We start from the raw sequence: 16,075 nt of genomic DNA, 5'->3' as shown, positions 1-16,075 counted from the left end.
CTGCGCGCACTGCGACGACGAACGGACGACCCTTGCGTCCGGCCCGAGCCCGCATCGCTGTCGTTATGCGGTCGCGCGCGCTCGACCTTTCGGGTCTGCGGTGAACGAACGTCCCCTGGGACGAATCCTCGGCGCAGACTCCAGGCGTCCACCGCAGGCAAATAAAAATACGTACGCACAAGAGTCTGAGACGAGGCCCGGGAAAGGAGGGGCGCGGAGACGCGGGGGAGAGCACTGGGCCGAGGCTCGAGCCTCGTTTATTTATAGTGGCGCGACGGAGGCCGGGGGACCGCGGTTATAAGAGTCCCCGCATCTGGACGGGGTTCCCTTTGCGACGGGCCAGGGGCTTGCGGAGCGGACGAGACTTGCAAGGTACGCACCGCGACGGTTTTTCCAAATAAGTAGCTCGCCAAATATTCCGATGGCGAAATGATAATTGTGCTCGGTAGCGAATCGATAATCGATGACCGGTTGTCCGCGTAGATGGAGAGGCGCTTAAAGTCGATGACAGATGAGAGAAACGAGTTAGGCACTAAGCGCTGAATATTGAGCCGAGGTACACGCGTCGAAAACGGTACTCAGTCCAGAGCGCCGTTGATTACACTGCATGCAGCATTGTTGGTTAGGATGACATGAGCTATAGTTTCTGCCCCACGGAGAGAACTAACGAGTTGGTGCTTAGAATTCGCGCACCGGATCCAAGCCTGTGCATCGCCAGACGGCCTCTGGAGGTCACCGTGCCGGCGCGTGCGGGTAGCACAGAGATTGCGAAAGCCTCGCTATTCCGCCCGTTCCATGAGTATGGGGCGGCCATCCACAACATAGGAAAGGGACAGCGACCACTTGTGGTTGAAGCCACCACTGCTGCACAGCGACGGGTGTCCGAGACATCGAGAAACCGTTAACGTTGCGACGGTACAACCGCGCTGGTGTAGTTTCTGTTACTTTCAAAGAACACGACTTTCTGTCGTTGTCGATTACCTTTGCTGAGAACTGCTGAGAGTCGGTGATGTATTACGCGTGCTCTCGGTTCAACCGGCGCCCAAGTTGTGCGGTTTCCTGACCGTGGAGCTGTGCCTTCCTTTCTTCTGTTCTTGGTGAAGGACACACACCTCGCCGGACAAACAGCAGCGATGGCCGGAAAGAAGGACACTCAAGTGATCTCCTTCCTGAAGGACTTCGTCGCCGGCGGCATCGCGGCCGCCATCTCCAAGACCAGCGTGGCGCCCATCGAGCGCGTCAAGCTGCTGCTGCAGGTGCAACACGTCTCCAAGCAGATCACGCCGGACAAACAGTACAAGGGTGAGTGCAGCATGGCGGCTTGCACGTGTGCTGCGCGCGAACCAGCACCGCGTGGATAAGCTTGGATGGAGGCCTCGGAACGGGCTCCGTGACCTTGACCGTGCGGTCTCAAAGACCGGCCGCCGATGCAGAGGACCTAGATTTTGGCTCTTGCTTTCCATGGCTTGAGTGTTTCTCTAAAGCGTGTGCATTTATGCAGAGGCTTTTGGAAGAAAAAAAAGAGAATCTAACGAACGTTGATTTCATCCACGCTTATGTAAATTGAAATTTTTGTGGACTCTTTTTGAGGTCTCTTTGGAAGTTCGTAACACGCGAGAAAGAAAAGAGGTGTCTGGCGCCTTGCTCTACTCGGCTGTCAAACTTGCGGCGCGAGAAGGCAGCGTGAGGTCGCTGCACCGTACGTGCCGATAGTCATCGCATCAACGCACGGCCGGATACGCTAAGGCACGCAGCAATCGGCGAACGCGCATAGCGGAAGCCACGCGTGGCCGGCTGGAGCCTCACGGAGCGGCCGGATCGATGATCGCGGCGCCCGCAGATGCTCCGAGTACCTTACACCAGGAGCTGTGCAGAGGTCAGCTTGGTCTACGTTCTCTGCCTCTGCATGTGACTCGCAGTAAAGCGACCAAAGGATGTGTGCAGCGTGGGATGACGTCCTTATGATCATTCATGCTTTTAATTTCCGGCGCTAGGTCTGGCCAGCGCTAAAAGCGCCTTTGTTTTCGGTGCGAGCAGGCATGTCATATGAGCAACGTCAAATAAGTCCAGACCGTTCGATAAGGCGCAGCACACTTATTTAACAGTTGGCCCGTAACTATACCGTACGTAACAACAGCTCTCGCGGCGGCGTGTGCATGCGTGGAGCAACCAGACCGCATTGGAGCCGGAAGAAGAATAAGCGAACGACATTCCTTCGGTCTTGCTGCAAGGCGCATGCTGATCACGCTTCAAAATGGTGTCCCCGATGTCCCGTAGAGGCAGCTCCATCTTGAACGCAACCGCTGACAGTTCGTCGCTCTACTGACGAAAACGCAGCGTTTGCAGCCCACATGCGCGTATCAACAGAAGCCTCTCGAACTACTTCAGTGCTGTATATAGAAGCGCGGCTTAGTATCGGTGGCATAACGCTACGAAAGCCCATCGATATTTGCGTTTGATTTGCCGAAGCTGGCCGAGCTATCTTCGTGGGCAGGTTTGTGTCGCATAGGGCAGTTGGCAGTTCAGAGTACTTCGCTTCCACGTCACTGACAGTGCGCCCCTCTCAATGGCCAGCTAGGTCACTGTCAGAAACGTTACGACAAATTTCGTGACAAATAGCAATAAAAAACAGCAGATGGTTTAGCACGGTTAAACGGGGAATATTGTGCAGTTGCACAAGTAACTGTGGGCACTTAAAGGTCCTTACGTGCATTTGACCTAAAGACTTTTACCATAAAGGCCTTTGGCCTAAAGGCCTTCCGCCAAAAGAAATTTACCCAGAAGGCATTTACCATGAAGGTCTTCACCCTGAACACCTTTACCACAAAGACCTTAGACCTAAAAGCATTTACCCTCAAGGCATTTACTCTGAAGGCCTTCACCCAGGTGTGTCCTTCAGCCAAGCCTTCCCCCAAGTTAGGAAGTTAAGGCCTGCCAGGTGTACATACCTGACACGTTGCTCACAAGCCGGTGAGCAGGTGGGCCGTCTACCACAAAGCAGGCTTCAGGGACATACGTACGTATACGTATTCCCGAAATCGGAAAATGCGTCCAGTAGTGCTACCACACTAAAAAGACGCGCTACGGAGAGACAAGTATACTGACAGGCCAACGTTCAAGATATATAGCAGCGCACCGCTGCACTGAAACCGTCTTTCAGCCGCCATGATCAGCCTTGGCTTGAGCAACCCATGCTGCAGTGCCAGTGATCCGTAACCGGGCAAAGAGTGCGGAAGCATTACCACAGTGAGATAGAGGAAAGGAGAGCCCAGAGAGGGCGCCTGTGCCGTCGTTCCGCTATGGCTGTATTTGCGCTCCCCGACTCTTAGCCTGCACACACCATTGGACCGCGTCCAACTAGACCGATGATTCGCTTGAACGAAGGCCACTGATTGACTGAAAGAGGGCGCCATCACGCGGTAACGTCATGGAAACCGTTCCACAAACGTCGTTGAGAACGTCAAGCATGGTTCGTTTGGGAACTCGCGGCAGCAACCGCACATTATTTCGAAGCTGAGCAATACGGCACCTGAGAACTTAGTTCAGTATTCGACCAGTTTTCGGAATTCTATTCCATTAAAATTGTTGTACGGTGAAGTCAGTATGTGCCTCTTAGCCGACCATGGCAGCTGCGCGGCCACTCAATGGGCCTCTCAAGCAGCAGCTACAAGCCAGCCCTGCTCTATGATTGGTCAGACAACTGATGCCTGCTGCTGTGTTGCACTGCTGTCAGTAATGCAGAGAGGCGCATAATATCAGCACCGGCGAGGCAGAGCCGCCTTGAGGAGGTATAAACTTTTTTGAGTTCAAAAAGAAGTGTAGGTATTGCTGCCCAGGAGGGCTCCTAACTGTCTAGAAGCCCTCTGGCCTCAGCTTCGCACCTTCCCGGGTGACCAGTCCTGGCTGGTTGATCGGGTCGGCGGCTGGAAGAGCGTACTCACATGCTGAGCGGAATGGGTTGAGGGTGGTGCCGACAACCCGCGGTTGCGGCCATACACAAATATAACGGCAGAGGTCGGCCGCTGGAGCCCGGCAAGTGGTGCAGTGAGTAGGGTATAGGGTGGATGCGGTGATACGTACGAATTGGTCTGGAGGTGCCTCCAGACAGCGCTCTCGCGCGGATTCAGGGAGCGGTGGAGCGGTTGGGAGAGGCACCTATTCTTGCATAGTAAGTGGTGACCGCGTTGTTGAGAGAGGGTTCCGTCGGCGCCTGGAAGGAAATTTCTGGAGCGCATACGCATGAACGCCTTCACTGCCGGGTGTGCTTGTTCCCAGGTCCTCATGTGACGGCTATCGGGTGCTGCGGGGTGGGCGAGTTTCGAGTATGCGAGTGGCCGCGCGCGGGGCAGTTTGGGAATCGGTGCAGATGGTCGCGACGTCTGTCACCCCCCTCCACCGCGGCTTTTTGGAGGGACAGTTGTGAACATATCAAAGCCGTCGCCTCAGCAGCTGATAGAAACGATGTATGCGAAGGCTGGTTCGGTCACGTACCGCGTTGGAGGTACTGAGTGGCGCGATTGCCACTCGCCCTTCGGCATCGTCTCGCGTCCCTTGCAGGCCGAGACAGGTCAGCTTCTTTCGGCTGAGCGACGGGACAGGCATGTATCGCGGCGAACCCTTCCGTCGCAAGCCCAGCTGCATGTGCACTATTCCTCTGGGGTATATTCTGTCCAATCGCGGTGCGGGTATGCAGAACACACATCCAGGGGCTTTCGTACGCGACAGGTGGGACACGTCCCTCACAAAAATGAGCCTTGAGTTCCTGGTGTCATGTTCATGCATTGCTTGTGACACATTAGAGAGTCACCAGGAAGACAGGTATTGATGTCCTTCAGCATTAAAAACTAACTGGAGACTCTTTTGCGGTGATACAGAAGACTTCCTTGTGTCATTGGCGATCAGCTACTCAAGTGATTTTTCTCGCCAATAACGAGACAACTGCGCCGTATGCTTCCGTTACAGCAGGGAGTACCACTCTTGTTGAGCGCGTAACTGAGTCGCATTCGCGTAACATTTTCCGAAAGGCTGCAGTGCACTGCTGCTGAATACGTCGAGAGGGCCTTCGGACAGGCAGAACTGTGGCACGTGTCTCAGGGCTGCACGGAGCTTGTAGTCATAGATACGGAGGCTACATTTAAGGCGCGTGAAACGTGAATTCAGCGAGTTTATTGTGGAAGGCAGCCTTCGTGTGCTTGTTTTCTTTTGGTATTCTGCTTGACTCATCAGTAGGAGTTCCGCTGAAGGTTAGGGTCCGCCTTTGTTTAAGTGGTCCACTATATGGTGTCTGCGCCTTCCTGGAGGGTTGTTGCGACATCCCATGGACACAAACTAGAAAACTCGAATCTTCCCTCAACACCATTCACAAGGCAGCTTTGGGTCTACCCGTTTACGCCTCAAATCAGCGACTTCCACACACTGGCCTCTTTCCCACTCTGGCCGAACTAACACAACAACACAGGGACAGGCGATTTGCAAGCTTGTCCTGTACCGAGCAGGGATGCGGCACCTTGAATGTTCGCTTAACAAAACACGTCGCGGGGCTAGTTCGTGATGCATAGTTTTCTTGAACAAGTAATCCAGCGTTACATTTTAAGATGAGGGCAGAGAAAGAAATTGACAAGACGGGCGCTGACTCTTGTTTGTATTGAAGCAGACACACGTTACATTTATGACTGTAGGAAAATCATGAATGCGCATGCGCTCAGTACTCTCATTCTTTATATATGTAACATGTGCCTGCTTCAATAAATATAGTTGGAGTCAGCGCCCGTCCTGTCAAGTTCTTTCTGTGCCCTCGTCTTAAAATGTAGCGCTGTATTACTTTTTCCAAAAAACTAGACGTCTTGAAACGAGCACGAATAACCCCCATCAATCTGACGCTACACTCCAAACACGAATACGCCTATGTGGGAGTAAAAGAGGAGTGAGCTGTCCTTTAGCGCACTTATTTTTATGAAAGGGAGTGCAGCTTACTCCGTTTTGACACCTTTATATTTAGAGTGTAGCTAGCCAAAGCCCTCAGGTACCATGCAGTAGTGCATGTATTTCCAAACATACCAAAAACATGACGTCACACCTCCATTACGGACGACGTCAAACGCAAGCAAACCATCACCTCAGAGACAGGACATGCATAGCAATATACACGGACGCCACACGCTGAAATATGGGGTTAAACGCGTATGCGATATATATGCATCAGGACAGAACCTGCCGCCCACACAGCTGGGCCATTTTCCCACCCTCCCAACATAACCACTCTAGAAACTCACGCGATAATACACACCACACAGGAGGCATCGCTACTCATTATACACCAACCCACAAGCGTCAACACCCATACCGACTGCAGCAAAGCGATTCGCAATATACGAGGCCGACTACTAGAAACACACCGACATGACATTCTAGTAGAATCATATAGCTACAATCCGAACATTAAAATCAACCTGCGTTGGATACCCGGTCATGCTGGGACCGAGGGAAATGAGTTGCTTCATCAACGAGCCCGCGAAATTGACATGCGGGCGCCCTCGATCCCGTAGCCAAATCCAACGCCAGCGAAAGGCGTCGCAACCTACAAAGAGCAAATAACTGAACACTACCGGAACACCAGGGCAAATCGCGCAATTTCACCCCAGCCTCAACCGTCGCTCAACACGGAACAAGCACACGTCCTTCGCAAAATTCAACTATGATTCTCCTCACCCCACTAATGCTCTACAACTTTGGGTGGCGTGACACAGCTCGCTGCCCCAGCTGTAAAGAAATCAGGGCAGACACAGAGCACGTTCTCTACTCGTGTACCACTGGCATTACCTCTCTTTATTTCCCTCATCCTTCCCCTCCTTCCTGGAGTGCTCGGCTTCACTCGGGCTCGGCAGATGACCTCAGCGGAGCAAGCGCCGAAATAAATTTTCGCGCGCTGCACGAAGGTCGCGTGCACAGCCGTGTCATGTGGTGCGTGAAAGGTACAGCAAGCCGTGAAGGTCAGCGCAGGCTTACCGCTAGGCGTGGCGATGCTGCGATAACAACTTTACAGGCGTGAGCAGTAGCAAGAACGGCTGAAAGCGACAACTGATAGCGAACCGATGCTGTATGTGATGAAGAAAGGTTAAAAACCAAGGTACGCAGAGTGCAGTCCATATTCAGGACATCTTATGATGCGAAATCAACGTACATGACGAGAACCAGGAGGATGAATGACATCGAAGCATTACCAAATAAATTATACCGATCTGTAGGAATGCTCACAAGATGCCAGTTGATGCTTCTTAATAAAGTATAGAGCTTTGCTTTATCGTTCCCTAGTCAGATCCGTTTACTGATATTAGACAGTTCTAGCGTAGCCGGACAGCCGTACGGTAGCAGTTGCCGTAGTTACCGTACGTGTTTACCGTACGGTGGAGCTAAAACTTTCTATTGCCATACACGCTGCGGCAACACGATGCGTATAAAGTTTACAGACTTTTGTCGTTAGAGCAACATTCTATGAGAGCTGCAACTAATTTAGAATATTTATCGCTGACAAACATATTTTCCAGGAGCTGCAATATGTCAGTGAGCTTTCTGCATGAGTTTCGTATTGACGCGAAATAAATCTCAATTCACTACCGAATTAGCCACTCAACAAACACTGCCAATTTGCACGCTAATCGCATGCATCGCATAACATGAATCACGAAAGCTGGTATGCTCCGTACGCGAGACCAAATAAAAGATTTCAGGAAAACAAGATATGTTGCTCCGTGGACATAGACCGTCCAAGTTCACCATGCAATGACTGGTTTGTTTGTAATTCGTTTAAATCCGTCCGGCACATATCCCTGCAGTATGATCCGTGCGTACACTTATCGGATTGTTGTTTTGGTAATTTTTTCCCCAGCAATAGCGTACAACTCTGCGAATTGGAGTCAAGTGCGTTTACTGGAAAATTTTCGCCAATCGTATACGACACTGTTTCACATACAGCATTATTGTTTCTTTCTTCGAAACTGCTCAGTCTGAGTATCACCGGATTTGCGAACACGTGCAGCCGAGCCGCAACGGCGATTCTCTTGTGTCCCCCTCCTCCTCACCCGCGCACCTGAATGAAAGCAAAGCGTCCTCGCACATGGGCGACCTTCTCCGCGCAACGCCGCGCATCGGTGTCGCGCAGACTGCGAGAGGCTTGGGCACAGCCTCCGCACCAGGGCTAAATTTATCGGCGTGCACGATTTAATGCCAGTGCGGGAGAGCCGTGACCCGCGCAGCTTGCGACGTGGTGGAGGAGGAGGGAAGGCAGAGCCTCGAGTGGACAGCTTGCGGCGCGAGACCCCGGTGCACGACCCACTGATCCGCTTTTAATGGAACACAGCTGCAGAGGAAGTTGTGCGGCGATGATGCGACGATGGGGATGAGAGGCGCCACTGATGGTGCTCATGCCCGAGGCACGCCACTGTGCCAGCTGCAGAAGCAAGCATGTACAATTTGAGACTATGTAGCTCCGGCTAAGATTTTCTCCCTGTTGTGCGCTGTCGCCTCAATGCTTCTTTTTTTTTTTAACGCGATAGCGTTAGGGAGCTCGTGTCGCAGAAAATGCGGCGTCGCCTTCGTCGCCGTCGTTGGCTGAGTGAAAAATCCCCGGAGAAGCGATCTAGGAGGCAGGTGGCCAGCGAGGTCACGTGACCTTGTGGCGTCATCACAACCAGTCGCCGGATTGTGAGCAAACTGTGCGCCGTGGCAGGTGGCAGTTAAATTAATCATTGGTCGCGAGAGGTTGCTGAGGAGAGCAACCTGGATCGCACAGGTGCCACCGGCGGGCAGCACCTGTCATCGCAGCTTAGGCAGCGGCGCCTCGCTTAAAGGGGCTCTGAAAGGGGCAGTAATAAAGTTGCAGAATGGCTGGGATGTGAAAGCATGCCTCTTCACTAATACTGTCCAGCAAGAAATTTTCTAGTGCGCTTTGTAGAAGCTAAGTTATCTGCAGACAAGATATGATTTTCAACGTTTTCGCGCTTTTCCCTCGCTCGTCACTTTTGCACGCTGGAAGGTAGGCGCTCCTCCGCTGGCCCCTCCTCCGGGGGAGAGCTTCCCGACCCGCCGGAACTACGCGGCTAATGGGCCGCGGCCTTGGTAGCTGCCTGACGTCTGAAAGAATCTAACCCGTAGCCACCTCTCAACATGTATACATAGATGCAAGCAGCGGAGGAGGGTGCGAGCATGAAAAAGTCGCCGGGAAGGGCTCGCCAACTTTAGTGCGTGATTGTGGGTCCTCTGCTGCGTGTAGAAGTGTATTATTTGGCTTTTTTTTTTCATGGCAACACAGTGCAGCGATTAAGCGAGTTAACGTGCTTCCCTCAGAAGGTGTTTGAGAGCCCCTTTAACCGCTGCACCACGGTGCCTGTAGCGGTATGAGGACTCTCAGGGACTTTCACTGTTAAGTCAATTCTGCATGTATGAGCATTATGCCATTGGCTATCGAGTCGAAAACCCTTAGGCGGGGCTTAAGTGTCCCCTCCAATTCTGTCACGTTCTCCGGTACTCATGCCAGCCGGTGCCGAGTATTGAGGAGCTTTGCCCACTCACTTTACTTGCGCCTGCAAGCACATATTCCTGTAGGCGCACTTGCACTTTAAAGTCGCACCTTACGTTAACGTAACCTCCTTTGTGAGTTCATTGAGGGAAGTACGTTTTGTATACGCACCAGGCGTGTATCCAATGGGGGCCCTCCCCCTCCCTCCCTGTAAGACTGTGCGGCGGCCAGATGCGTTTGAACGATAAAGCTGACAGAATGAGGTGATCCGCTTATCTGGTTATCCAACCACCGGCTTTGAAACCACAGCGTATGGCTGTGATCATTCATTCATTCATTTTTGGTTATACATGTAGTATATCCCCAGCTTGGATTTTAGAATGGTGGCATACATATGCACCATATGCATACATACATTTGATAGGCAACAGAAAAATAATCAAGCGTAACAAGCAAGCAAAATTCAACAAAAACCACCAGGTTCAACAAAAATATATGAATGTGAATGTAAGATAAGTATGTCACACTAAAGACTACAGATCGAGGCGCGAAAAAGAAAGGTTTCTAGGAAGTTAAGTGAACTGCATCATTGCCAAGCTTATACCATTCACTAACAGTCCCAGGGAAGAATGAGTACTTGAAGTAGTTGCTGAAGGGAGTTATTGTTAGGACGTGCATCTGCAATGTGTAGCGTATATCGCGTAGAAAAAAATAATTACATGTGAAATATCTACTTAGCAATGTCCTTCGATTAATTGCAACAGAAACTTCACGCGCACAACTCCATTCCTTTCGGTTAAGATGGACAGTTTAGCCTTTGTTAAAAGAGGTGTTAGTGAAGTGCGTCCACAGCTGCTAGCAAGCTGTTTCAAATTAGTTTCCATGCGCGGAGGAAATGAAGCAACGAAAGTTCTGAAAGAATCGCAAAGCTGGCAGACCCGAGGCAGGCGTTCTCCCCGAGTGAGAGCTCGTTGCCGAAGCGAGCGAGGGCCCCGCACTGCAGCGGCACGACGCCGCGACGGTGCCGTTCCCGTCGATTTTCACAGCGGCGGGCGTTGCGGGCAGGAAAGCGGCGCTCGTCATAACGAATGCAAAGCAGTCATCAAGAGCCCGCACGCCCTGTCGTCAACACCTGCAGCGCGTGCCTATATCATTATGCGAACGTATGCTCTAAACGCGACACAAGAAGACAACAAACACGACCGCCAGCCATGTCTAAATCACGAGAGGGTTAACTAGGACGGAGGAGGGGTGGGGGTATGGAGGTCACGACCTTGCCGGCGTGCGACTGCGCTGTAGATTACAAGTCCAGGTGCAGGCAGTAAACTGCGGAACAGCTCGCTCATTTCGACAAACAAAGAACCACAGATGACATGACCGGACGGAAAGCCGCAGGAATGCGCGCGACACGGCATCAAGCCCCGTCGCTAACATTTCATAGGGTGCGACGGCCAGGGCGTGGGACGAAAAAATAATGCTGGTGCACTCAGTGCACTGATGAAATAGCCGTATGGTCGGCCAGGTGCATGCATTGCCGATACGAATGAAGCAAAGTATAGCTCGCTAACTTAATATGTAATGTAATGGGCTTGGGCATGCAGGGCATGTACTGCGAACGCAAGGTAACCCCCGGTCCTCAAGGGTAACGGAGTGGATTCCAAGAGAAGGCAAGCGTAGTTGGGGGCGGCAGAAGGTTAGGTGGGTGGATGAGCTTGGGAGGTTTGCAGGCGTAGGGTGGGCGCAGCTGGCAAAGGACAGGGTTAATTGGAGAGACATGGGAGAGGCCTCAGTAGGTGTAGTCAGGCTGCTGATGATGATGATGATGATGAACTAATATGTTGCTTTGTCATAACTCTGCATGTTTTTTTTTGTTTTTTTGCTGCGTGCGCGCGCTCTGGGCGAGACATTATGCTCACAACTAATTCCTTGCGCCGGTAGATTTATCCGCTCTAATCGACATTGGCGCTGTCGCCAATGGTGTAGCCGCCCTCGCAACTACCAGACTGCCTTGTGTGGATAAATTCACAACGACCTAAGATGTACGTTCGCAGTCCAGGAATGCGTGACCCACCCGCACGAGTTTGCTGTTGTAGTCGACGTAGCGAATGAGCTCCGCCTGCGGAAGTTTGTTCATATTTTTGAGAGGCCGAAAAAGCTTTTCATGGTTTTCGGTGTTTGCAGACATTGCAGAACGGTGCGAGGTATTGATGTAGCCATCATTCACTCTCTGAGTGGAGCATACGCTATCTGAGTGTATGCTGAAATCGGTTGAGACGGAGATTTATGGAGCCTGGTCTTACGCGTCCAAATGCACGTTTTCCGCTGTAACCGTCTCACTGGGCAACGGCTTTAACGATTTGAATAAAGTTTGCCGAAATTAAAAGAAAACGCAACTGCTCGCGTCTGTTCCAAAGCATTTTCGACTCGGGACCTGCAGACTTTTCGGAAGCAAATTACGAAACTCACAGAATTTCATACAGTTCTGATTTTACACTTTACACCCGCGCAGTTTTATGAAGGGAAGAGAACGGACTACATCGACAATAGCGCTTAAAGCCGAAAATAGGAACATTTTAAACTATACACTAAAAACTTGAACGTCGGTTATACGGCCAATAATGAGGATGCGCTATGAATCCGCAATGGTGTTTCATCACGCAGATTGATGCATAGAAGGGTCGTTAAAAAAGAAAACGTCTACTTTTTACGCGTCTAAGCAGGGGTAGCGACTACAAACCACACTACAGCCGAAGATTGCGCACAGATTTTGACCGCCCAGTCATTTCGCTACGTTCAGCAATAATTTGGTACTCGAGCGCATTTGCATGTACTCTTGATTGCAGCCCCAGAGGCAGGAATTGAATCGGCGACGGCGTGCTCAGGAATATGAGAGCAATATGAGAGCGGCAAAGAAAGTGTGGCGTGAGACGGTACCGTTGGAAGCAGTGTGACCAGTGCGCAATGCGGATCTTTTATTGACCGCAGCGGTGGCCAAGTGGTTCAGCATCCGCCTCGCATGCGGGAGGTGCGGGGCTCGATCCCCAGTGCCGGCGGGTACCCACCGGTGATACAATGGGTACAAGCTTTCCCCTGGTCTAGTGTTCGGCTTCTTTGGGGTGAAATGCTTGGGAAAGGGGTATCTGACCCCACCTTGAGCAAACGAAAATATCTTGTGCCATGGCGCTCTTTGGCCTCAGATGCCCTTGCTCCATGAAAATTCACTATCATCAACATCATTTATTGAGCAGGTGCAGCTATTTTTAATATGCCGCGGTTAGGGGCACTCTGTGATTGGCCGCTTCTACGGAGAGCCGAAGCAGGCGCGGCCAGAATCGAACCGGGTGCAACGCACTCGAGCACATGTGTGGCGTACCGAACATCTTCTGAACACGTACTCGAGTTCGGCAGGTGCGCAGCTCATATGACGGGATGGACGGGACACAGCAAGGGAGGCACAACACCGCGCCTGCAAAACAACTTTAGTCCTGATAGAGGGAGAGACGGTGACTGTTGTGATCGCCCCGGTCAGGTGTTATCCCCTGTCCTTCGGAATCAGATGTTTCGCTTGAGGTGTACACTGCAGAAGTGGCTGCTCAGCGGCGTTGAGGAGCACGAGCTGTGCCACACCTAGCGAGCCGATGCCGAGGGTCGGCGGTGAGACATCGTGCCGTAAACATACAGTCGCCGAACATTGCCGTTGCTGCAGTGGTCCTCATCTGTCGTAGGGCATGTTGCCCTTGCAGAGAGACAACACTGCCCGGTTAGGAAACCCGTCCGTCGGCAGGTGCTAGAGCCAACTGCATAAAAATAAACAGAAAAAGCGGACGTCACTTGACAGATTGCGTCGAGGTCGACATCGCTAGGGCTGCAGCGTGCGTGCGAGATGATGAGAGGGGCCGCAAGCTGGCCGGGACCGCCGCGGGGCCAGCGAGAGAAGCGCGCCGAGCGACCCGTACCGCGAGTGCGTGCCTGCTCGCGACAAGCGCGACGCGGCTGCGGTGGGCGGAGGGCTTGCTGCTGCGTAGTACATTGGCAGAGTCGTGCTCCTTCCCTGCTACAGAGAGTGGCACCCGACGCGAAGTCGCTACAACACCCTCGCCCCCACCACAGCAGCAGCGCATGACGAGCGCGGTTTCGTGCGGCGGTCACCCGGCGTGTGAAACAAGAAAGGAGACCGCCGGCGTTGTATATAATCTAGGAAACGGAAGAAAGGAGTCCGCCGTACGATCATCATCAAGGTCGAGGCTGCGACGGTCAGAAGTGGCTTGGTTGCGAAAGTGAATGCCATTGTTTGGAGCGCCTCGATCGATTCCGTTACGGTTGCCGAGTGCGCCGTTCTTGGAAGCCTGCCCTTGTCCAAGCCACGGGCGCCCGAGAAAGACGAACGTCTTGGCGACGAATTAAGCGTGCCCCCCGTGCGTGAAGTGCACTCAGGTGGTCGCAACTGCATAACTGTGGTGGTGTAGGAACAACGCTAAGAACAGGACAGAAGTCAAACATGGAAGCACAGGGACGGGCGCTGACTATCAACTGAATCTTTATTTCGGAGCACAAACATATATAAGGTGGCAGCAAGCGGGTACAATCAGGTATGCGCGGTCACATGGAAACAGTGAATAGTCACGTCAAATTACGAATTTTGACATCTGAGGCTGAGAAGGACGGAAGGGAAGGGGCGATATAACAGACTAAATAGTTTAAGAGCGTACGTTGTTGGGCTAGTCGGTCAATCATGGTAAATACAAGGGGGGTGGTACTGCGCACAAAAAGACAAGGACAAGAAGATAACACAACAGGCGCAGACTCGCGACTAACTTTATTGACAACACGACACTCCTTTAATAGTTTCAAACTGTCACATCACACACATGTGGAAACCAAAAACTTGTCTTCATTCTGATACAGTTTGATAGAAGGGTCACTTACGCAATCTTTATCCTTCTTCTGTTTGATACAAAACGCCTCCGCTAACTCACGCGCCACCTGGTCACGGCTCCTCCTCAAAACTTTTGTATCTGTCAGCAAAGGCAGGCAAGGGTTATTACGCGTAGCATCCGGGCATGCGCCACAATGCAGGGGTAAATTCGACCCTGTACCTGATTTCATGGAACACTGGTGTTCCCTTAAGCGCTCATTCAGACATCGGCCTGTCTGACCGATGTATACCCTGCTACAGGTGAGGGGAATCTGGTATACGACACCCGTCTGGCACCTGACAAAACGAGTGGCATGACGCTTCTCGCAGTCCGCTTTCCTCTTCCCTCCGGACATGACCTGAGGGCACAATGAGGCCAACTTGCATGGGGCGGTAAAAACTACCGGCACGCCGTAGCGTTTCGCCACGTTCTTCAAGTTGTGGCAAATTCTGTGAATATACGGTAGAACCACTGGCCTCATTTCCTTAGAACGGCCACTATCCCGGCACGTCCTATCATTCAGTTTGCGCAGAAGCTTCTCTGCCACTGCAACAATGATTGAAGCAGGAAAACCAGCCTTCGTCATCCTAATTACCTGATTATTGAGGCTCTCGTGCACCAGGTGAGCGCAAGACTTAGACAAGGCGCCCTGCATGCAATACGTTCCGATAGGCCGTTTAACAGTCTTGGAATGTGCTGACCTGAAAGGCAACAGGTCTTTCCGTGCACGTGGTAAGTACATCCAGCAAACGTGATCTGGTGTTAAAGTCAGGTTAATATCTAAAAACTGTAGCTTGTTATGTTCCGGTAACTCGTGAGTAAAGGTCAGACCCTTCCCATGTCGTCTGAAAATCGACAAAAATTCTTCCACAATCACAGTGTGCGTCGCGCCAGGTCGATCTTTAAGGAACACTAAATAGTCATCAACGTACCTAAATATTTTCAGACTTGTCTCATCGTTAAAATAGCGCACCAGATCACAGTCAATGCTGGACAAGAAGATGTCAGCCAGTACAGGTGCCACACAGGAACCAATGCAAATTCCGTTGCGCTGAACAAGGACCTGATCGTTAAAAGATACAAAAGTAGAACCAAGATAAAACTCAAGTAAAGACATAAAATTGTTCAGCGTTATACCGCAGGCATTCTGAAAAGCTATTACACCCCTATCTTCAATACAAGACCTGACGGAGCAAAACAGGGCATCGTGGGGTATTGAAAAGAACAGGTTTTCAAAGTCAATTGAAAAGGCGTAGCCTACAGGTGGAGCATCCTGTAGGTAGGCGACTATATCATCCGAGTTCCTAGTCAAGAATGGGTCTTCCACTACCACCAATTTCAAACACTTTTGAATAAACACACTTACTTCACGCTGCCAAGTACCTTTTTCACTTACTATGCACCTAAAGGGCTTGTCAACCTTATGTGTTTTAACAGTAAAAACAGTTCTAAGCTATCGCGCTTGGAGTTAATAACTGCTCTAGACAGTTTATTTAAAGCAAGGTCCTTGCACAGCACAGAAGCTTGGGTCTTTACCTTTGACGGTTTCACCTTCTTCCGAACAAAGTTCTTCTCGACTGCTTGAGCAGCTTTTTCACCAAATAAATATTGCGTAAGTGACCCTTCTATCAAACTGTATCAGAAT

The 16,075-nt window shown here is 51.4% G+C and overlaps 1 protein-coding gene across 1 annotated transcript in view; it reads left to right on the top strand.

Moving 5' to 3' along the window:
* The first annotated feature begins 276 nt into the window (after window positions 1-276).
* LOC144127940 (ADP,ATP carrier protein) overlaps window positions 277-16,075 on the top strand; it is a 54,816-nt gene continuing 39,017 nt past the window's right edge. The window contains exons 1-2 of the mRNA XM_077660956.1: window positions 277-372; window positions 1,104-1,302. Coding sequence (XP_077517082.1) covers window positions 1,134-1,302 — 169 coding nt within the window. The 5' untranslated portion in view covers window positions 277-372; window positions 1,104-1,133. The remainder of the gene's footprint in view (window positions 373-1,103; window positions 1,303-16,075) is intronic.

This window comes from Amblyomma americanum, chromosome 4 (genome assembly GCF_052857255.1).
Source record: "Amblyomma americanum isolate KBUSLIRL-KWMA chromosome 4, ASM5285725v1, whole genome shotgun sequence".
NCBI lineage: Eukaryota > Metazoa > Arthropoda > Arachnida > Ixodida > Ixodidae > Amblyomma > Amblyomma americanum.
Note: the sequence above shows the minus strand (reverse complement) of the source record. Positions and strands in the feature narration are given on the sequence as shown.